At 39.2% G+C, this 23,906-nt stretch overlaps 1 protein-coding gene across 1 annotated transcript in view; it reads left to right on the top strand.

Annotated features, from left to right (window-relative positions):
- The window catches only part of PIK3AP1 (phosphoinositide-3-kinase adaptor protein 1), a 1,872,143-nt gene that overhangs the window by 1,422,589 nt on the left and 425,648 nt on the right, over nucleotides 1-23,906 (top strand). Inside the window, exon 12 of the mRNA XM_044056574.1 lies at nucleotides 14,943-15,148. Within this exon, the coding sequence (XP_043912509.1) occupies nucleotides 14,943-15,148 (206 nt within the window). The remainder of the gene's footprint in view (nucleotides 1-14,942; nucleotides 15,149-23,906) is intronic.

Consider the following 23,906-nt stretch of genomic DNA (forward strand, 5'->3'; position numbering starts at 1 on the left):
AGCAACCAGTCAAAGGTTCACCAGTCAAAGTCGTCTGTAGTGAGTGAGAATGGCTGATGTCATGAGTGTGTTTGTAATGATTAAAGCAAGATGCCAAGTTCTTGCCTTTGCGAAATGAAAACAGGCATCTGTCTGATATTATGTTGGCTAGTTCTTGATTACATTGTAAAATGTTCCAGTGTCTATGTATGCTGTTGATTAATAAATCAGAATTTCTCACATGAGTGGTTACAAACCTAATAGGTTGGGGTTCTTCCCTATTGCATGGTTTATAAGTTAATAAGTCCTCCATTGGAAGTGTGTTGACCCAATTACTGGCTTGCAGAACATGTCCCATGTGATATCCCCTGAATCTGAATCTGTTAGTAAGGTCCTGTCTGTGTTCTTGAAAAGAGGATTCATGAGAGCAAATCTGCCTCATTCTTATAAATTGAGATTTAGGGATATTTCTAGCAATGTGAGGAGGATGAAAACTGGATGCATGAAAGACAGTGTTATATTCGGGGTACTTCCTGAAAATCTGGGTGCTTAAAGTGTGATCAGGTAGTCTGTTGATCAGAACATCAAGAAAGGTGATAGTACTTACATGATAATTTATTGTAAATTGTAGACCCCATTTGTTGTCATTGAGATAAGATATGAATTCAGCTAGATACTCCACATCTCCCCTCCATACCATCCAGCAGTCATCCAAATAACGTCTCCAGATATCGATTTCATCCAAATAGATATTATGGCTGTTATCATAAATGATTTGATCTTCGATAAAGGCCATAAATAGGTCAGCATAGATGGGGGCAAAGGACGCCCCCATCGCTGTACCCTTGGTTTGGCAGTAGCAAGTATCCTGATAAAAGAAGACCTTATTAGTAAGGACATGTTCTGCAAGACATACCAGGAAGGAATTGAAATCTGGCTGATATAAACCAGCCACTTTTAACCAATGGGCAAGAACTTCCAAACCAACCTGATGAGGAATGTTAGTATATAGAGTACTGACATCAAGTGTGCACATTAGCCATCCCGGTTCCAACTGTGTATCAGAAATAATTTGTAGAAATTCGGTAGTATCCTGTAGGCGAGAACATACCCATGATAGCAAAGGCTTCAGATATCTGGTGAGGAATATAGATAGTGGTTCCGTGATGTATCCCCTACCTGACACAATAGGTCTACCTGGTGGGTTAAACGGGTCCTTGTGTATCTTGGGTAGAAAGTAGATGTATTGATTGGCAGAATCCTGAATCTTTAGCTGCTGCATCACGTTTTCTGTGATGATACCTTCATCCCTAGCAATTAATAAAAAGTCATCAATCTGTTTCTTAAATCTGAAAGTGGGGTTGATTGGCATTTCTGAGTAGTAGCGTCTGTCCGAAAGTTGTCTCTTGGCCTCCTTGTCATAATCGGACCAATTCATGACTACTACCGCCCCTCCTTTGTTGGCAGAAATGATGACTATGTTCCTGTTGTTCTGTAATTCAATGATTGCTTGCTTCTCAACCAGTGAAGAGTTATTGGGTTTGAAGCGAGTATCAGAGCCAGAATAATGCAGATCTTTGAGAATACTGCTCTGGAACTGGTGTACAATGGGATGCATGGGAGGAAGGTATCGTGATTTGTGATATAAAAATCTATCGTGATTATAATTACTGTCCGAATCACCAAACTGCAACTTAAGGTTTAGAATTCTGCAAAAAGACATGACATCTTGTGCCAGGACATCTTCAGATACCACAAAACCAGGAATAAAAGTAAGACCTTTATTAAGAATATACAGATGGGTAGGTGACAAAACAAAGTCTGATAAGTTTAAAATATTTACATTTACATTCTTGTTTATTTCTGCATTGCTAATTTCAACAAACTTGGAATGTTGTTGATTTTTCTTGTGCTTCCTCTCCCCTTGTTTATATCTTGTCCTAAAGGGACAAATCCCTGCATCCTTTTGGGGGTCAGTGAGTCTGATGCTAAGTGTATGTCACAGTCTGTACAGGATGATGGGTCATCAGTAGATGAACCATTGTCTGTAGTTCGTTTCCTAAGAATGGACCTGGGCCTTTTCCTTTTGGGAGTTCTAGGTTGATTTGGTGTAAATCTAACATGTTTGTTAGGATTGCTGAATGGGTTGACACCCTGGTAATCAAGCTGATCACGCTGACATTTTTTGATTTTTCTGATCTTAAGTTATTCCTCAAGGTTGCATAGATCAGTTGCCACCTTATTCAAATAAACCTCAGGACAAGGCTCAGGGAACTCGTAGGTTTGGCCTAATAGAACCTGGCAGAAGCCCAACAGCAGAAAAAGGTCTTGTATGACAAGAATGCTCGAGCTAGAGAGTATGCTGTGGGGCAGCAGGTTATGGTTCTCATTCCTGTCAGACACAGCAAGCTGCTGGCAGCTTGGGAGTGACCTTTCAAAGGGGTAAGGAAGGTCAGTGATGTTAACTACATGGTAGAACTGCTAGGCATGAGGCTTGGGGACAAACTTTACTATGTTAACATGCTGAAACATTACCATGATAGGGAGGCCCTGGTGCTAAGTATTTGCAGTAGAAGGCAGGAATAGTCTGAGGGGGATCTACAGGGAGCCAGACAGCAAAATCCCAAAGTACTATGGTTAAACCTAGGGTTGCAGGCATATGATATGACAGTACAGCACTGTAATGGGGTCAGAAATGCCAAGGGTGCTGGGATCTCAAGACATATTTATTTGGTGACAATGTGTAGGCCACTCCTAATAGCCTTGCTCTTGGGGTAATGTATTCCCAGATATGCTTATCCTTCTCAAGCAACATTTCTCAAGGGTCACTTGAAAAACTAGCTTGAGTCTTTGCGGGGTAGAAGTGTGATGAAGGGAGATACTGCCAGCCCAGCTAACTGGAATTTTGTAAATAATTATACGTCATTGGTGAATATCTAAATGGTTTGTGTAAGGTGCTTGTGTTACAAATGTGTTAGAACTGTATGTATTGTGTATATCAAACTAGGTTTGTACAGACGTGCGTGTTGAAAAGATATTTTATAAAGTGCTTGTGCTTAAAGATACATCCACAGTGTGCCCTACTGGAAGAGAACAGAAATACACATAGACTATTGTAACTTTTTAAATGTATATATTTTAACAGTGGAAACTGGAACACAGGAGGTTAACTTCAGTCCAGCAAAATATCAGAAAAAATTGAAATTAAATTACTTTATGGCTATGCAATAAAATATGATATCTTTCAGTTTCAATGCAGCAAGGAAACACAATGTCTAAAACTAGGGAGCTTTCTGCATTGTCTTTAAGGTGAAATAATTACTAGTTTTGAGTATGAAGGAATGTTAATTGTTTTATGACTTCTAGCATCTGCCAAAGATCTGAGGTCTATGTAGTTTTACAGGAAGATGATAAATACTGCTAGCTTCCAGCAGTGGGGGTTTCATCTGAGATAGTGTCAGATGACAAAAAAATATGTCATTTTTTAAGCTATTCCAGCAGTAATATTTGAGATATTAATTTAAGAATTCTCTTAAGAGAGACACACCATTCTGTATTCTGTCTTGGACCTGACAACAACTAGAAGGTTCATTCACCACATCTGCCTTGCTGTTAAGTAAGTTAACTAGGGTATAGTAATTCTCATAGATTCAGTCAGGAATATAGTGAAGCATAGTTTAAATGTTTTATGTATTTGTTTGAGACTGTCCTGCAAAGTTGTTTAAATATTCCCTGTGGTTTTGAACTCTGATGTCACTGTGAGTATATACCAAGTATTTTCTTGTCCTTTTATTATTTATTAATAAATATATTTAAACCTTTCATTGTGGCTGATCTGTCTAGAGATATGTAAGTTCTGAGAGTACTTGCATATTTATTTGGTGACAATGTGTAGGCCACTCCTAATAGCCTTGCTCTTGGTGAAACTACTATTTGTATTAATATTAATATGACACAGTAAGATTAGACACCTTTTCTTAAGGGCCTTAGAGGAGCTGATAAAGAGTTGGCTGGTGGCAGTGATACTATCTTATAGTTTGGGCAAAAGGGGGCATAGCTAGTAAACCTGTGCCAGCCTTTCCTCTGTGTGTGTGTGTGTGTGTGTGTGTGTGTGTGTGTGTGTGTGTGTGTGTGTGTGTGTGTGTAAATCAAATTTCAGTGTGTGTGTCAATTACTTGGTCAAGGACACAAAGCAGTGGTTGGACAGAGAGGGTGCTATAGGTATTGGTTTGGCCAGTCAGCTGAGATCTCAACTCTATAGCTGTGCCAGTGGGGAGTCTTATTGGGGATCTGAAGAAAGAGGGAGAAACCAGCCCTGGACTGGCTGCGGTCTCTGTGTGCTCTTAAGGGAAATTGTACTTGATGCAGAGAGCTGCATCTGGAAATACTGTGTGTGTACTTGTTATCCTCCCAGTGTATGTCCCCCACTTTACCAGTGGTGCGGATTGCAGCTCCTTGATTATTGGTCCAGCGGTGGGTCGTCACAAAATCTAAGAGATGACAGCTGCCCGGTGCTGTAATAGCTTATCAGAACATATAGAAAAAAGTGAAACCATTAACACATTAGGAATAAAAATAATCATATGGTTGTGGTGTAGTGCAGTGTGCATGGCATTTGCTGCATCATTGTTCTTTTCATGATTTATCTGCTGCCTGTATGTGTCAATGTACCTTTACAGTCAGACTCAAATTTGCAACTATAGTTAAGGTTAGCTTTAAGGTAAAGCATTACTGTTTTTTAGGCATCAGCTTAATTTATTTTTCTTTCATTTCATTATAAGACCACCAAAAGAAATGTCTCACAGTCTCAGGACATAATCCCCACCAAATTACATAATCCAACCAGCCCAGTAACATTGAATCATAAAACCTTGATTATGGGTCAAGCAGTCCAGGATAGCCTGGCAGCTCAGCCATCTAACAGAGCAGGCAGTGAGGGTGGGCATACCTGTCTTGGGGGGGGGGGGGGCGGGAGTCCTTGTCAGCATGGGAAGATCATTCTTCAAGCCCATGTAGATGTCAGGTCTTAGAACAATCTCTAGGTTGGGTATGTGGGAAGATTGTGGAGAAGTGGTAGCCTTGGCATGCAGGATAGGTACTTCCCCAAAGACCACTTTGTATTACCTGACACATTATAATATTGTCAGTACATGGGGGTATGCCCTTGGGGAAAAGCCCTGGCATGCATGACAGCATATATGATGCTGGTGACATATAGCTCTATTCCAGCAAGCCAAATCAGAGGCCTGCACTTCTCATTCCCATCCTGCCTGTGATTTGCAACAACATCTGCAAGGAAGATACCATCTGACTACCATTTCTATCCCTACACCTATCCATTTCATAGTGGTGGTCCCCACCTGGGTACTGCTAGGTGTGAAGGTCGGAAGCAATTGAGGCAGAAGTTGAGCAGCTGATGGAGAACTGGAGGTATGTTATGGGAGCCAAAACAAAAACTGTTTCATACTCCAATTGCAAATAACTTATGGTCAGTGCCAGGTACAATTGAATAGTAGATGTTATAACTGTGTTGTTTTATATATTTTCCTCCTTTTTTGGGAAAGGCCTACACCAATAAATTGTAACATATCCATTTACTGACCTTCTGTATCTCATTTTCTGGCTGTACATTTTCAGTAGAAGCCATCTTCCTTGTAACAAACCAGCACTAGTCTTACACTATAGACAGCACAAGATTTATTTACATCGCTTGCTTTGTTCTTTGATTGTTTCGATTTTTCTTTCATTCTGAGTACAACTGGTCTCTACTCCACTGCAGAAAAAAAATAATCTCTTTTGTGGCTTTCTTTACATCTGTTAGTCATTCTTATCCATGTGTCTTCATTTCTAATCCACAGCTTTTGAAGAGTTCATAAAAACATCATCAAAACAATCTCAAAATCTCTGAGCAAGTGAGTTTGTAGTTGATAAACAGAGTTAAAAGGATACCATGCCCAGTGTTCCTTTTCACAGATACTGGCCATAACACTGAAGACAGTGGAAATGGTTTATTGTTAAACAGTCTGTGAGACTTAGATGCTTAAATGCTCTTAATTCACATTTAACAAAACAAATAATAACTTAAAACATTAGAGAAAATGGCTAAGAGGTATTTTCTAAGTCATGGCTAAGAAGTATTTTCTAAATCTGAAAACACAAAAATGGAAAAAGGGAAAGCAGCCTTTCAGAAAAATCCTGACCATTTTCATGAAAAAGAATCCAGTTACTTCAAGAATAAATCTGCACAGTAGAATTTTCACATAAACTATAAAACCAGAGGAAAAAAACTATTTGATATCTATAATAAGTTCTGTATACCACCAAAGCCAGAGTGACCTTCACCCTGCTCACAAAATCTTCAAGTGTACCATTACAGTGAGTAACGCTAGCTTTGAACTCAGAGTCACTACATGTACTAAAGAACACCATACTACCTTATTTTGCTGCATTAGAAAACTTAACGGTAATATCTCAGTAGTACTCCATGTTGATATGTTGTGACACCACTTATCCTGACCTTGAAACAGTTACCAACATCCCAGCTTACAGAATCAGTGCAAATTTCACCTTGTAGATGTACTCCACTGTCCTCCCAGGATACCTCTAGACAAGGTCCCACCAGGAATGTCTGCAACCAACAGCTCCAATTCCATGGGTCCTGATAGTATCCCTGGCTACCTTTTGCTGAGTGTGAAGTATAACTTCACCAATCCCCCCTGAACCCTGTTTAAATTTAGCCCCTCTATGAGTTATATTCTAGATACTTGGAGAACTGCTACAATGATACATGTGGGTAGCTCCAGTATAGGTCCAGTTAATTATAGACCAATAAGGCTCACTAGATTAATTTATAAGTTTATGGAACACATCATCACCAAAGTCATAAATAATTAAATATAAGACTTATCATTCCCCTGAGCCAAATATACTGGGCTTTGTAAAAGGTAATTATGTCTACTAAATCCAGTAAACTTTTACTGAGGACATGGACAAGGATTAGTCCATCAACACTGTCTGCCAGAATCTGGCCAAAGCATTCACCATGCATGTATTCTTGATAAGCTTACCAACTTAAACATAAACCCGTAGATCTTCTGCTGGATAGTTAATTGTCTTACTGAGAAAACATATATAGTCAGGTTGCTAGTGCATGTTTCCTAAAAAAAGTGCAACTATCAGTCTTCCTCATGGCTCAGTAGTTAGCTCCTCCTTAGCATCTATTTCTGTGATGTGAAAATTAAGTCAAAGGCCTAAGGCATTTAGAGGTTTGTTGACAATACTCCAACAAGGGCCAGACAACACCAGTACATGGTGTAACAAATGTTGCCTCAGCTTCAGTGCCAAAAAAGAATAGTGCTGTTTTATTTGGGAACATAATTCTTCCATGGTCATATCATGTAAGAGTCCTCTCCTTTACTCATTCAATCCTGAACTGCAGGAGGCCAATTAACCCCTTTGCTTCCTGATATCTTCTAAGCCAGGAAACCACTTGCTTCCTGAAAGCATTTCTTAAAATCATCTACTGAAAACACATTTCATTATATTTCTGATAGCTAATAAATAGTGCAAGTTACAAAACTGTAAAATATCATAGCTTTTAGGAAGTCAGTAGACTGTATACATTGGTGTTAGTATCAAAGGTCTGTCTGAAGATGCTGATTTTATACTGCCTGTTTATGAAAAAACATATTTTGTTTGCCAAAAAATGCTAATGCTGTGGTCAAACAGAGTGTTATATGTCTGTAAGTGTGCAAGATACATCCAAGATATCACTGAGGGAATTATTCACCTGTTCATTAGCTTTCCAATGATGTATGACGAGGGGATTGCATACTGCTATTTTGTGATATTGCCACATCTGTGCGAATTATGCATAAATACTTTCACAATATTTCATAACAATATGAATCTACAAACCATCTGTGTTAGATAGTTTGTTCTGCTGGCAACATTATGAGCCTTAATTATTTTGTATAACATGGCACTATTTGTTCACCTGTAGGTCATATAGCTTTATGAAATTAATGTAATTATGAAAATATAGGTAGTAGTCATAACTGCTATACCAAAAGAGCATTTATTTCTCAGAATGTCTTTACATATATATATAACCATATTTTAATCTCATTTTTTACCAACACCTGCTACTTTAATACTCTACATTTGCATTATTAATGTAAACAAGGAAGAATTCTATTTTTCATAACTTTTTTTGCAAATGCTCTTTAATAACTCCAGCTTTAGACATCCCATGCTGACCATATCAGTGTCATGCTTAGGAAATCATGTCAGCTTCTAAATGTCTATAAGTTTTATATATGTACCTTTACCAGGACTTTAGAAATTAAACTTTGAAAGCAGTGATGAGCATACTCATTTCAGGAGTACAGGGAAGTCTCTTGTTAAGTCGAGTATATCCTTACAGGATACACAGGCACTATGCTTTCCTAATGACTATACTCTTGTAGAAAGCAACAAGTTAAAACTGGCACAGTGAATAGAGAATTGAGCACCTTCACTGATTAAGAATATCCTTTGACCACTACTTGTCTATCTTAGTGAGAAACTAATTTCACATAGCACAGTTAATCTCTAGTATCAATAGCTTTTAGGTCCAGAATGGTCCTAGTTACTCTTTAGACATCCTTCATTAGACCCATCACTGAATACAACGCACTCTTTGACATTTACCTCTGCAAATACCTTACTCAACTCTAAAGAATGTGAATATTCCTAACAAAGAGCATTACTATTCTTAGCTTTCTGATCTACCTGAACAGAAACCATCTCATTATATTCCATATCATACATGTTCTTGTGTGATGATATTTGCCTGACCTTCTCTGCTATTAATGTTCCTACCGTACTGACCCTCTTTCAACTCTGTAAAGCCATTGGTTCTACACATATCTTTATGAAAGAACATAACCTCATCTGGTAAATAAAGAGGAACTGCTTTCCTGTTAGGTATCTAACCCAATGATTTCACTATCTATGAAAGAGATTGCAGTTGCACATTGAATAAAGTGACACCTTAACCACCTATAAATCCAAACTTGATAATTGAATCAGTATTCACACAATTGTCTCTATAATTTTATTTATAGCTCTCTTGGATCAGGATAGCTAACACGTTTTTTTCTACTTAGTGTTCTGGCTTGCCTTCTTGTTGGTTTGTGTACCACAGTCCTTGTAATTGCCTTTGAACCTAGATTTTGGAAAAAAAAGAATAGATTTGGCAGAATACAAGGAAGAAGGTACAATTTCTTTGACAGTTGCCAATAACAGGGACTTGCAGCCTGCCCTTAAATACTTAAGAAACTGATAGTGAAGTTGATGCTTCCAACCATATAAAATAAAGGTGGTGTGAGAGGAAAACCTATTGTACTTCACGTGGACAGTTGTCTCCTTAGATGACTCTGTGCATAAAAGATAAAGGCTCATTTTGAGTTTAACTGCATTAGTCAAAGCAAGTTTGATATAGGTATACTATGCAAATGTCAACACTAGAATGATTGCAGAAGAAATTTTATTTTGGAGGAATGTATGCTTGATGATGATGATGTTGATGAAGATGAGTGAGAGGTGCTGGCTCAGACAAACATTTGTGACAGGGACACCAAGAGGCTGCTCTTACTGAAGCTTAAAGAAGTTAGTAGTATGCTGGAGGATATGAAACAGGATTTGTGGCAGTAAAAAGGACTATTGCCTAGATGTATAAACATTTGGAAATGACTGAGTTTTTCTGTGATGCTGATAAAATAAAATGTTGATTAGATTTATAAATCTGTCTGGCAATTAGAGAAGAAGGTTAAGGTTATGAGCTGTTAATAAGATACTTCCTGTGGTACAGGGTTTGATTACCTCAGCCTTCATTTTTCTGTTATATAACAATGATCAAGTCACTTGACCACACTGTGCTTTGGGGCATCATACGTCTCAACCTCTTAGCAAAAGAAATCTGGACAAAGCCAGCATTAATGAGGGGACAAAGGCCCAAAAATAGGGACAAGTTTTAAATATTGGTTTTATAAACTTAGAAAACTGCTAAAATAAAGGGTTTTGTGTTACCGTGCATTTTCTGAAGGATATGAAGGCTGAAACTCAATTGTCTATTTCTTGCCGAATTAAATTCTCACTCATTTGCTAGATAGCCACAAATTTTAAAAGAAACAGACTAAAAATATGTGGCAAAATTCTGGACATTCTGCGAAAATCTGGACACTTGAGAGGTATGGGGGCAATTGGAAATTTGGGCTAGGCTTGTTAATGGTGTCACTGACTGCATGCTTAATAACTACCTATGAAGAATTGAACTTGATGGAAGCTAAGTCATGCAGAAAGAATTTGAGACTGTTCGGTGTGAAAGAAGGACTGGATTTACAGGATTAGATTAAAGCCAGGACTGCTTTTGAAAAAAAAAAAATCTTTGGGGTTTAAAAAATAAATGCATTTGCCATTGACTTGATCTGAATAGAAATACTGAAAGCCAAGACTAATTTTTGTTAAATATGTACAAGAAGGAGCAAGCTTTATGGCAAATGTTGCAACCAGAAAAGAAATTAGCTATAGCTAGATGACCTATTTATAATTTTATGTGGTTCATGATTTTTCTGAAGTTATGTTACAGCAGCGATTGCCATTTTTGAGGTGATTAGGGAATGCAAAAGGTAAACGTTAAAATATAAGTTGAATTTTGCAGCTGTCTTGTAAATATATTTGGTTACATCTGAATATTCTGTTAGCTGAAACTGATGAAGTTTTGTCCATGCAACAAGAACCCAGTCCTTCCTCTGCATCCTCCTTTTCCTATTCAGGAATTCTTCACAGACACTTCAGACATAGATTGGGGGCAGCCTTTGCTTTCTGGAAGGTTCAAGGACTTTGGTCCCTTTCTCAAAGGAAGGAGCACATAAACATAAAAGAGATGAGAGTCCTGCTATTGGCTCTGCAGACCTTTCACTCTCTCTTTCATCCAAGCCCTCTAAAACTCTTTACAGACCACACCAGCGTTCTTTGGTATGTGAACAAACAGAGGGGGCAAAATCATACCTTCTGTACAGGCTAGCCTTCATGCCCTGGGAACTGGCAACTCAGTACCAGGTCTCCCTACAGGCAGTGTACATCTCCTCCAATCAGAATGTAGTGGCAGACACTCTGAGCAGATCCATGACTCAATCCCACAAATGGATGCTCCACAGGGATGTGTTTCTGGACATTCTCCACTGGTGGGGTATTCCTCAAGTAAATCTCTTTGCCTCCCCTTTGAACAGACAACTTCCAAACTTTTGTGCCAGTGCCAGAGTTCCAGATCCTCCGGTGTGGAAGGTGGATGCTGTTTCTTTCTCATGGAAGGGGATGTTTCTGTGTGCACCCCTCCCTTCCCTCTTATTCAGAAATGTCTACTAAAAATTTAGCAGGATAAACCAAAAATCTTGATGGTGACTCCCTTTTAGCCAAGACAGCATTGGTTCCCTCTTCTTCTGCATGTAGCCAAGGGCAGTCATCACAAGTTACCTCTCAGGGTGGATCTTGTCACACAAGACAAGGGAGCTCTCTTACACACACACCTGTCAACTCTACAAATGACACTGTGGGTGATAAGCTTCTGATTCCTTTCAGGCACCTCTTTTCAGAGGACATGCTCAGGGTTCTGCAGGAGGCCAGAAAACCCTGTACTGGGAAATCTTACTTATCCACATGGAAGATGTTTTCCATCCATGTCTTTCTGGTAAATCTGGACCCACTTTCTGTGGATGTACCTCTGGTTTTATTTTACTTGTGTGAATTGCTAAAAGTTGGGTTGGATTATTCCTCTGTGAAAGCTTATCTATCAGTCATTTCTGCTTGTGTGCCATTGTCTCCTCCTTTGGCCTCTAGACTGGAATTTAAACCCTTCCTTAATGGAATACTTCACATCCGACCTCATAGGAAGTTTTTTACTCCTCCTTGAGATCTCAATTTTGTCTTGGAAAAACTCACTGTGGCTCCATTTGAACCTGCAGCTACATCTTCCCTACAACACTGTACTTTGAACACTGTGCTATTATTAGACATCACTTCAGCCAGGAGGGTGTTTGAACTTCAAGCCTTGATGGTTTACCCCCCACTTCCTGGTTTTCCAAAAGGATAGGGTTTTCTTGCGTACTAACCCTTCTTTTATGCCAAAGGTTGTGAATGAGCTGTCACTTAACCAATCTATTAATTTGCTCATTTTTCCCCCTCTACACAATCATCTAGTGAGACAGTTCTTTACACTTTGGATGTGCATAGACAACTCAGTTTACTTTGATAAAACTAAGGCTATTAGGATTTGATCAGCTTTTTGTTTCTTTTCATCCCAGGGTTCTGGGAATGCCTATTTCCAAGCAGACTATTTCCACCTTGATTTCTAAAGCTATATCCTTTTGTTATGTGTTTCATGGTAAGAGCCTTTCTACTCCTGTTAAGACTCATTCTACGAGAGTGGTGGCTTTTTCATATGCTTTTTTCAAAGGTTTGGATGCTAACACCATCTTAGAGGCAGCTACCTGGTCTTCTGTTCATACCTTCACCAAACATTATAAACTGGATGGCACGTCCAAATCTGGAGCTGGCTTTGCTAAAGCCATTTTCCATGTTTTTTTTTTTTTTTTTTTACAAAATGTCTCTGCTCCTTCCCTCTCCCTTTTTTTTCCTCATGAGCTTTGGTACTCTCCCTCATGTTAAGAATACTGCAACATAAGAATAGAAGGACATAGAATATTTGTGTAAAATCTTAACATAACCATAGATGTCCTTTTCTATGTTGCAGTATTCTATCCCTCCCACCTTCACCCGTTTTTTTTTTTTGTTTTTTTCTTTGGATCTGTGTTACTTCCTTTGTTCCTTAGGCTGGTATTATTACTGGGGCATTCAGTTCTGAAGATGGTACATACAGACATCACTTTTATGGCCTACGCTGGTAGATGGCCTGCGTACGATTTCCCACATACCTTTCTGTGGATTAAGTTTTTTGTGTACTGGCCAAACGTCAGGACCGCCTTAGGCAGTGAATCCCCCATGTTAAGAATACTGCAACATAAAAGAGAAGGTCATCTATGGTCATGGTACGATTTTTCACAACTATTCTTTCCACTGAATTGCCACTCTACTCCAATTGAGCAGCATGAAAATATAGCAAAGACTACAGTATCAAAAATAAAACAGAAGAATATGTTTTACATTATATGGGATAAAACTAAAATAAGCTAGCAAACATGGCAAACAGTATACCATTGCATTCATGGTGCATGCCTTGCTATGTCCTTGGCAGTCAGCAAACAGGAATTGATTCAAGATTTACAAAATAGTAAAATATAACTATATACACTACTTACAACATGCTTGAAAAATCCTGAAGGCAAAAGTAAAAGAAACTAGCGACTAAATATTGTGAATTATTATTAAAATAAACTGAAAAACTGTGAAATCTGTAAGTCCCATTATTTATCATTAATAGTGTTGTGGATGTAGTTTTCAACAGATGGCTATTTCCAAGTTGTAGAAAGCCATTATTAATATTAGTGGAATTTGAACATCAGTATTGTGACTCACTTTTGTGTGTTTATGTGTACCTTTCATAAAATCTGCTCACTCAAATGATTTATAAGGTGTCAATGTGGAAAGCTAGAAACAGATGACAGCACACCTGTTGGCACAATAAATCTGGACATAGCCAAAAATAATAGGGGGGCCCAAAAATAGGTCTATATTAGAACACTGAAGTTTCAAAACTTCAAATGTTCTAATATCGACCCCTATTCAGCAAAAGCTGAAACTATCGAAGCAACAGAAAACCAAATTTTTTCCTAGGGAAAGAATTTGGTTGTCCGTTTCTGTTGCTTTGGTATTTTCAGCACTGTGGTGGAAAGTTATGGGTCGGGTTCAGGTAAGTGTGCGATTGAGTGTGGCTTAGGTTAGTTAGGGTGCGGGTTAGGTATGTGTGCGATTGTGTGGACGTGAGGGTTAGGGCGGGTTAGGTGAGTTAGGGTTAGGGCGCGGCTTAGGTATGTGTGCGATTGTGTGGATGTGAGGGTTAGGGTGGGTTAGGTGAGTTAGGGTTAGTGCACGGGCCAGGTAAGTGTGCGATTGTGTGGACATGAGGGTTAGGGCAGGGTAGGTGAGTTAGGGTTAGGGCTCGGGTGAGGTGAGTGTGTGATAGTGCGGACCTTAGGGTTAGGGTTTGGGTTAAGGTAAGTGGATAGTTAGTGGTGTGTGTATAGTTTAGTGTAGGGTTAGGTGTAAGATTTTAGGTGTATGTGTGTGGATTGCTGTTTTTTTGGTGTGCTTGTGTTGTATGTATGTGTTTTGGAAAATATTTGCTGTTCTGTAGGTCCGATGTTTTCAGCTTTCGCTGGTTAGGGGTCAATATTAGAACATTCAAAGTTTTGAAACTTCGATGTTCTAATATAGACCCCCCAAAATATGGACAGATTTTAAATATTGCTTTTATAAACTTATAATCTTGCTGGAATAACAGGTTTTGAGTTAACATGTATTTTCTGAAGGATATGAAATCCTAAACTCAAATGTCTGTCATTATTTAGTGACTTCGTTCCCCAATGATTTACCAGGAAATCATACATTTTATAAGGAACAGACCAATAATATGAGGCAATAATCTGGACATTCTGTAAAAATCTGGAAAGCTGAGAGGTATGGATGACAACAAAGTAAGGAAGGATTCAGATAAAGTTGGAATTAGGTAATAACGGCACACTACTGTCTTTTACTTGTGACAAGCTTGTACTTTACTGACCATAGAAGCATCTTTATAAATGCAGCATATCTCCCATTTTAAAGATTATGTTATGTTATAGCATTATTAACATTATTAATAATATTTCATTAGTAGTAGATGATTCCTTAAAGAGAGCATAGTGCAGGCAGAACTAAAAAGGGGAAGTGACATATCTTATATCTTTGTTATTATTTTTTAACAGCAATAGGTTCCGAGATTGTAAGAGACAGGCCTCAAAGTTCTCTTTATGACCCATTCGCTGGAATGAAGACACCTGGTCAGCGCCAGTTAATCACACTGCAGGAACAAGTAAAGCTTGGATTTATCACTGTAGAAGATGCTACCCAGCAGTTCAAGGAATGGCAGTTTAATCAGAAGAGAAGGAGTGATTCATTCCGATTCCAGCAGGTAAAGGGCAGATAACCTTCCTACGTTTACTTAATTTCTCTTTCATTTTTTCATTCATTTATTAGCACCTGCTTTATCTTACTGAAGGTTACAGAAAACTGAGCATCAACAGTTGGTGTAAGATGGACTACCAGTCTGGATAGAATGTTAGTAGGCATTGTAAGATGTGTTGTGCTTGAGTGTGTGCATGTGCGTATATGTACACATACAGTGAAAAGCACTTTCGTCAGAGGCCATTCCAATGAAAAAAGTGCCAAGAAGACCAAATGAACCATAAGTAAACAAAGAAATACAGCTGCTTCTTTTGCAAGGTGACAACCCCCCTGTACCCTGACATTATTGCATCTTTAAATATACTGACTCTAAAGATCACACAAGGGGGTAAAAAGAAACTACTTAATACCACTGTTTTTAATCTGCCCTGCACCTTTCACAATAAATGAATAAGTAAAGGAATTGCCAGATCTTCAATCAGATTGAGGGCCTCAGTTCCTCTTTTTAGTGAAACAGTTTTACCCAAATGAGTGGATACTGTGTGTTTGTGTGTGGGTATGTGTGTCTGATGTATATAATATATATCAAAAATAAGTAGTAAGTTTAAAAAATACAAATTATATTTATTCAGGTAGTTACAACTGTAAATGTACTTCAAAAATCCTTATTTAAATATTTACAGACAGAAAGGAGTGCGCTACATAATTAAATGACAGTGTGCTGTATTCAGAGGGCTAGATGTAAAAACAGATTTTTTTTTTCATATAAGCACAACAAAGTATAGTATGTCAGTGTTGGATAAGCAGTGTATTAAGGCTTGTAAAACTATCCATTTTACTGAGCCTGCATAATCATTTTCTAGTCGGGCTTTTTGACTGGCCTTAATATCAGCGAATAAGGGCACCTTTTGGTAAGAGCAGGGAGTGCACCTGAAATATTGCAACATAATGAAATGCTTATCTTATGCTGGGTCACAAAAAAACAGTTTGAGTTATTTTTGCTTCCTCCTTCTGAGTAAATCAGAGCAGCATCATTTTATAGTTGGTAAGTTGTTGTTTGTCTTTTTGGCTTTTCCCGGTTAGGGGTCGCCACAGCGGAACTCCGGTCCGCTAATGATTGGCAGTCGATTTTTATGGTGCCGAGTTGCCAGCCAGATGCCCAACCTTCAGCGAAGGCACACCCATTCACGCATGTCTTTCGGAGGCCACTCGTCCGCGGGGAGGACATGCAGACTCCACACACAAGGCACTCCAGCCGAGAATCGAACAGGAATACCTCTTGCTGTGAGACAACAACGCTACCGCTAAGTGCTGCTGGTTAATTCATGTAAGGGCAGCGCAGTGGTGCAGCAGTTAACATTGTCGCCTCACAGCAAGAGGTTCTCTGGTTTGATTCTCAGCTGGGGTGCCTTCTGTGTGGAGTTTACATGTTCTCCCTGTGTTCACGTGGGTTTCCTCCGAGTACTCCGGCTTCCTTCCACATTCCAAAGACATGCATCTGGAGCATTTCTCCTCGGGCCTCTGCTGAAAACAGTCTCTGTGGAACCTAGTCAGACTTTCCCGGTCAACAAATGTTAAATAAATATAAAATAAATAAGTCATTCTGTACTGCTGTGATGGTAGTTATTAAAGAAGTTTTGACATAGTGATGCAAAAAAGTGTTCTCATTTCTTGTCAGATATCCTTTCTATTTTACAAGTGGAGGAAAAAAGAATGTGAATGGTTATTTCAAACAGGCAGTTTCAAAGAACTACAGTAATGGGATAAAATACTGATAAATGACTAAAAGCTGAAACTGAACTCTCAGAAACTGTAGGAGAAGGAATGTCTTGCCTAAGGCATACCTCTCAACTGTCCCTGATTTTGTTTCGTATTTTTGCACTGTCCCTTGTAAAATATTTGATTTTCTGATAAATCAGTGTGGATTACAATTATAATGCCAGCCATTACAATTCCATTTTCTTCTTACTCTCAAAAATGCACTTTGATGCAAAATGTGTTGTTCTCTTAATTTTTTAAGTGAATGAGTAACATTTACAAGTTGTCCGTCTGCCCCCCCCCGTCCACACACACACACACACACACACACACACACACACACACACACACACACACACACACACACACACACACTATCCAGAACTCTTGAGCAAAGAAGTTGAAAGTTATGACCTAAGGAGATGAAACTATGTAATCAGTGGCAAACAAATAAGAGCAAGAGAAGAGTTGCTGTCAGTTCTTGCCCAGTTTTGCTGAAATGTTGGGGCTATACATTTTTAGAAAATAAATGAGCAATTAAAGTGGGCTCATAATGAAATAGTGAGTCCTGCTTAATCATGGCACAAAATAAAGATCTTAAGTTAAGTACCTAAACTACACAATCAAACATGCATATCATGAAACAAAAGGCTGCAAAACATTCAAATAATAGCAGCATTTGCAGGGAGGACTTTTACCTCTCAATGTTGGAGCTTTAACCCTGTGTTCTTGCTCTCTAAATATATTAACTTCGGGACTCACATTGTTGGAGTTAAGAAAAAAAATAAATAAACTCTCCCTTACTTTCCTCATAGACTCAAATTCAAAACACAGTATCTGTAACAAACGAATAACAAAAATACTGGTATGTAAGTAATCCAAGACTTTAGCCAAGCATTCACAACACTTGAAATGTCTAACAAAGACTGCACAACAAAATATAGTGTTCCTGTTACATCATGCCAGTGTCAATGTTTTTCTGCGCGGTATGTATGAGGCTGGGAATTTCTCCTCAGGAAGAGAATGTGTGTGCCCATTCAGTATAAATGTCAAAAGGAATAGCTCATTGAAAACTCTATGATCAAAAATAGAGTTTGCACAAAACATTATGCAATGAACGAGTTTAATGCATAGCACTAACTTTGGTGATTTACAGTTGATCTTTCAAGCCCACCTCATGATTAAAATCACTCTGGACAAAGAAAGGGCAGCAAGAAAGGAACATGATGGGATGGGTGAGAAGAGTCAGAGTCATAAGTTATTTGTTCAGCAAGTGGGGGTAGCTGCTTGGTTGAAGGAGCTTTGATCTGGCAGAGTAAGGATTTGGTTGTAGGCAGCAGAAGGCCACTGGACAAGGTGAGGTGGGAAAGGGTAGGGTTAGAAAGACTTAGGACAAAAGGACAACACAAGAAAGGAGATCATTTGAGGAGTACAGTCAACTGGTGTGGTACAGAGTAAGGTGATCAGGCAGAGGGAGAGATGTGGTACAGAGTAAGGTAAACAGGTAAAGGGAGAGATATGTGGTACAGAGTAAGGTGACCAGGTAAAGGGAGAGGTGTGGTACAGAGTAAGGTGAACACGTAAAGGGAGAGATGTGGTACAGAGTAAGGTGACCAGTGAAAGGGAGATATGTGATACAGAGAAAGGTGAACAGATAAAAGAGAGAGGTGCAGCAATAAAGGATAAACAAGGAGAAGAACCCCAAGGTTGACGAACAGGTACAGATAGAAGTAAAATTAATGAAAGAGAAACTGAGAACAGGATGGAAATGGGCAAGAAGGATCACTCAGCCAGATGAGAGGGACAGAGAGTGAAAGGGAGATACCGGAGGATGGGGCTTGTATGTAGAGTGCAGCAGTGATGGGAAAGGGACAGATGAATTACAGATTGTGCGATAACCAGCAAAGAGAGGGGAAGAGGGACAAGTAGCGGTTATTTAGGTGAAGGGGTTACAGATAGAGGGTGTCACAAAAGGAAATACTGCCAGCCCAGCTATCTGGAATTTTGTAAATAATTATGTTGTTTGTGAATATTAATATTATTTATATAGAAATGTGACAGAAGGAGATACTGCCAGCCCATCTGTCTGGAATTTTGTAAGTGGCTGTGTGCCATTTGTAAATATCAACATGATTCATATGCCTGTGTTAAAAATGTATTAGAACTGTATGTCATATTGTACAGATGTGAGCTGAAGAGAGATTTTAGTACTGAGCAGAAATATGTATGCACTATTGTAACTGTTTACATATATATTTTAACAGGGGAGACTGAAACATGAGATTAACTTGCAAAACTTCAGAAGAATAGTTGAGATTGAAGTACTTTATTGCTGGGCCATAAAAAGAGATGTTATCTTTCATTTTCAGTGCAATAGGAGACATAATGTCTATAACTAGAAGTTTTTATTGCCTTTTAAATGTGGAGGAATGTAAATCATTTTATTACTTCCCTTAGATCTAAGACAAATGGTGGAAGTCCTTGTTTAGGTATTTTCACAGAGTGATGCTAAATGCTACCAGGTGCAGTGGGGGTTTCACCTGGAATAGTAAGATGACAAGAAGTGATGTTATGCTGCTAGTATCCCAACAGTAATATTTGAAATATTAATTTTAGAACTCTCTAAGAGAGAGAAACTGAGCATTTTGTATTTTGTCTTTCACCTGGCAACATCAGCTGGGAAACCCACTCACCACATCTGTCTTGCCTTGCTATGAGTAAGTAAGTCTAGGTTACAGTAATTTCTCTTAGATTCAGACAGGAATATAGCGAAGTATAACTTAGATGTTTTCTGTATTTATTTGAGACTGTCCTGCAATGTTGTTTAAGTATTTCCTGCGATTTTGAACTCTGAAGTAACTGTGATTATTTAGTATTTTCTTATTCTTTTATTATTTATTATGAAATATATTTAAACCTTTCAATTGTGGCTGGTATGTTTAGAGATATTTAAGCTCTTAGAGAACTTGCATATCTGTTTGGTGACACTGTGCAGGCCATTCCTAATAGTCTTGCTCTTGGTCAAACTACCATTTGGATTAATAGTAACATTACACAGTAAGATTGGACACCATTTGCTAAGGGCCTTAAAGTAGCTGATAAGTAGTGGCTGGTGGCAGTAAAAACTGCCTTATAGTCTGGGCAGAAGGGGGCATAGCTAGTAAACCTGTGCCAGCCTTTCCCAGGTGTGTGTGTGTGTGTGTGTGTGTGTGTGTGTGTGTGTGTGTGTGTGTGTGTGTGTGTGTGTGTGTGTGTGTGTGTAAATCAAAGTGTGTGTGTGTGTCAGCTACTTGGGCAGGGACATGAAGCACTGGTTGGACAGAGAGGGTGCTGGAGCTCTTGGCTTAACCACTCAGCTGAGATCTCAACCCTGTAGCTGTGCCAATGAGGAGTCTTATTGGGGATCTGGAGAAAGAGGTAAAAACCAGCCCCAGACTGACTGTGGTCTCTGTGTGTTCTTAAGGGAAATTGCATTTTACTGTGTGTGTAGTTGTCATCCTCTCAGTGTGTATGTCCCCCACTGTTGCTAGTGGTGAGGATTGAGGCTCCTTGATTACTGGGACAGTGCTGGAGTGTCACAGAGGGCTAGAAGCATGGGGCACAAAGTAAAGTAAGAAAATACTAGTGTTAGGAGAGAGCCTTCTTTTGGAGATATGGTCACTAAGATGATTAATAGTCTTGGCAAGACACAATGGAAACCAGATTACATACTGAAACCAGTCTCAGGGTTTAGACTTAGTAGGCTTGGGAAGAGGAGACAAAAATCATCATCAGTGAGGAGGGGCACAAGTATACTGTGGTACATGTAGGCACCAATGATCTCTCAGGTGAGGCAATTGCAATAGTAGCAAGTTGGGCCAAGGGGGTGGCAGAAAGATGCCAGGACAGAACGTCTGAGGTAGCATTCTCAGAAGTTACCTGTGCCAGCATCCAGTATGCTGAGGAGGATAGGATTGGGGTATAATAACTAGATGTGACAACAGACAATGGGAATAGGCTCGGGATGGGGAATGGAAGGAGATTTGTCACTGGAAGCAGTTCTGTGCCAGGAACAGACTCCATCTTAGACCAGAAGTGGTAGCATTACTCAGAACAGGCTTGTAAAGCTACATCTGAATGATTTTATCTTTAAACTGCGAATGAAGAGGGTGTCACAGATACAGAAAAGTGTGGATGAAAATTCAGACAGTAGAAAGCAATGAAAAAATAACAAAGACAATAACAGAAAAACAAATGATGGTGACTCAGAGCATAAGTAGGGTGCATTGGCAACAAAATGATTGCATTTCCACTGGTTTCATCAGCTAATTTCTTCTCTTCCATCTCTCCTTTTCTGTCTTCCTCCAGTCCTCCATGCATTCAAACACATTTGGTTTATAATTGAGGATTGTTATTGTAAGTGGTATCAAGTCCTAGTTCCTACAGAATTCTATTAAGCTGAGCTTAACATCGCTCTTCTGCTTAAACTGTCATATCATATTGCTATATGTTCTGTGTCTTATGGGTTGCTTTTGGATAATTTTATTTTAATAAGATCTGAAAAGAGGTCTTAGTGGTTCAGCCAGCCTTCCTGTAAAATAAATAAAATAAATCTTTTTCCAGTGCAAGGAGTCTGGACAGGTAAAATGGAGTAGCTGCAGGCAGTGATACAGGAGGGGAAATGGACATTGCCGGTATCACAAAAGCATGCTCCAGTGGCAAGAAGGGTAGAACAAAGACATTAAGAGACAGGTTGTTCAGGAATATTATGAAAGAGTAAGAGAGGTGGAATAGTGATCCACATTTTGCTACTTTTTTTTTGTTTATTTACCTTTTGTTGAACTGCTTAGTCCCATTAGGCCAACAGGACATCCTTTTCAGGGGAGTCCCAGGGTGGTATTCCTATTGACTAGGAAGACTTGGCCAGGGTATCAGAGAACTTCTCCTTCTGTTTTCCTGTAAGTGGTGCCACAGGGTTAAAACCCGAGGAAAGATGGAAGAGAATACTGAATGCACTGTGAGGCAGAATGTTGGAGAAATGGCAAATTCATTAAATAGAGATACACCTGCAAACACAATTAAAGTTATGGTAATGGGGAAAGGAGGTTTTGAGACAGAATTCTTGCAAATGATTGAGGCATATGAACCAGATGATGAATCGACAGAATAACTTTCAACTCTTTTACTCAAGAATTCTGGACAAAGCCAAAAATAATGGGGGACAAAGTGCTGATACTGAGACTGAAACTGCTTTTGGTGATAGGTAATCCAGAAAGTGAAGCAGTCAATCAGAGCAATGGAGAAACTATTGAAGTTACTGTGTAACAAATCATTATGCATGATTTAGTTGTTTTTGGAGCTGGGGAGAAACGTAACAGCAGATGAAGTATACTGAGCAGAGACATTTATATGGTCAGGCTATCTGCTCTGGGCAGCTGTTTAACTGGTTAGCAAAAGTACAAACTGCAAGAGAAAGGAAAACATTTTGGGAGTATATTGCAAAGAAATGGAAATATTAAGGCAGTTTCCATTAAGACAGATTTGTTGTCTGAGACATGTTTGTTATCAGGAAGTGTATTTATGCTGACCCTGACATATTTGTTAATCTGGTTACCTTGTTTCAGTGCTATAGTATTTCAGTTGTAAAGGCAACAAAATATAATAATACAATTTATTACAGGTTCATAGGTAGGTACTAGGGCATTTATAACCCTAGCCTGAGTGTGTCGGCTTTCGCCACCCCATTGATTAGTTAACTGATCCTCTGTCAAGCAGAGCTAATGAAGTGATCCCAGGGGTGTATTTTCTGTTACCCATCCACTCGTCAAGGCTTCTGTTGAAGAGTGTTAGTGATGGGCTCTGCCTAATGTAGTTTGGAATTTTGTTCCAAAGCATGGGGAGTCTCTGTGACAGGAATCTATCCCTCCAGCATGTTCTATTTATTGTTGTGGTGAGGTTTAGCTCACTAGAGCATGTGGCTCACAGTGACTTGGATTTCTTTAGGTGGAGCATGTCCATCAATTCTGAGTTGGACATGGCTTTGTAAGTCAGGCAGAGATCACCTCTGAGTAAGCGATATGCCACTGAGTACAGCCGGAGTTTTTTCAGTCGGGCTACATAGGACATATGTCTGAGGCCAGTAATCCTCTTGGTGAGGTACTTTTGTGGTCTCTCCAGCTGTTGGAAATGTCTTGTGAGGTACATCCCAAATGGGGCATTGTACTCTATGATGGGACTGATGAGTGACGAGTAGAGGGGCACTATAACCTCTTTATTTCTAGATGCGAACCCTTTAGTAATTAGATGGGCCACATAGAAGGATTTCCTAACTACTTTGGCAATATGATTGTCAAAGGAGAGATTACTATCTACCTGGGTCCCCAGATTTCTTATTACCTCTTCTGTATTAAGGGGGCTGCCACTTATGTGGTAATTCGTGGGTGTTTTGTTTTTGTCAGACGGGATGACTATGCATTTTTTGGCATTTAGCTTGAAGCCATGACTTTGACACCAGGTGTCCATCTCAGTAAGGCCCTTTTGGAGGATGTCCGTGTCAGCCGGAGAGTCAGTTATGGCTCCCAGTTTGCAATCATTGGCGAACTTGGTTAGCCATAATCCTCCTGTGTTTGCCTGTACTTCTGAGAAGTATATGCCGTACAGTAGGGGTCCCAGGACTGAGCCTTGCGGGACACCACTTGTGGCTGATTTAGAGTCAGGGCCAAGAAGAATTTCTCTGCAAGTAAGATCCAGATGCAAGACAGGAAGCAGTTCAAGTAGACAAAAAATTGCCAGCACCAAATTCAATGTAAAGCATCAAAAAGCATCCAAAAAGCTGATAAGTAAAGTATATAAACTTTTATTAAATATAATGAACACCCAGACCGGTTTCAGCCAACAGGCTTTCCTCAGTGGGAATAAAAGAAACTGATTTAGAGTCGGATATAACTAAAACCCAGTTCTTCCAATTTCTTTGTGTAGCTATGTTCCTGCTGTAATGCAAAAATCTTTATGTAGGACTTAAATAACTA

Source organism: Protopterus annectens, chromosome 14.part0 (assembly GCF_019279795.1).
Source record: "Protopterus annectens isolate FY-2018-M chromosome 14.part0, PAN1.0, whole genome shotgun sequence".
Lineage (NCBI taxonomy): Eukaryota > Metazoa > Chordata > Ceratodontiformes > Protopteridae > Protopterus > Protopterus annectens.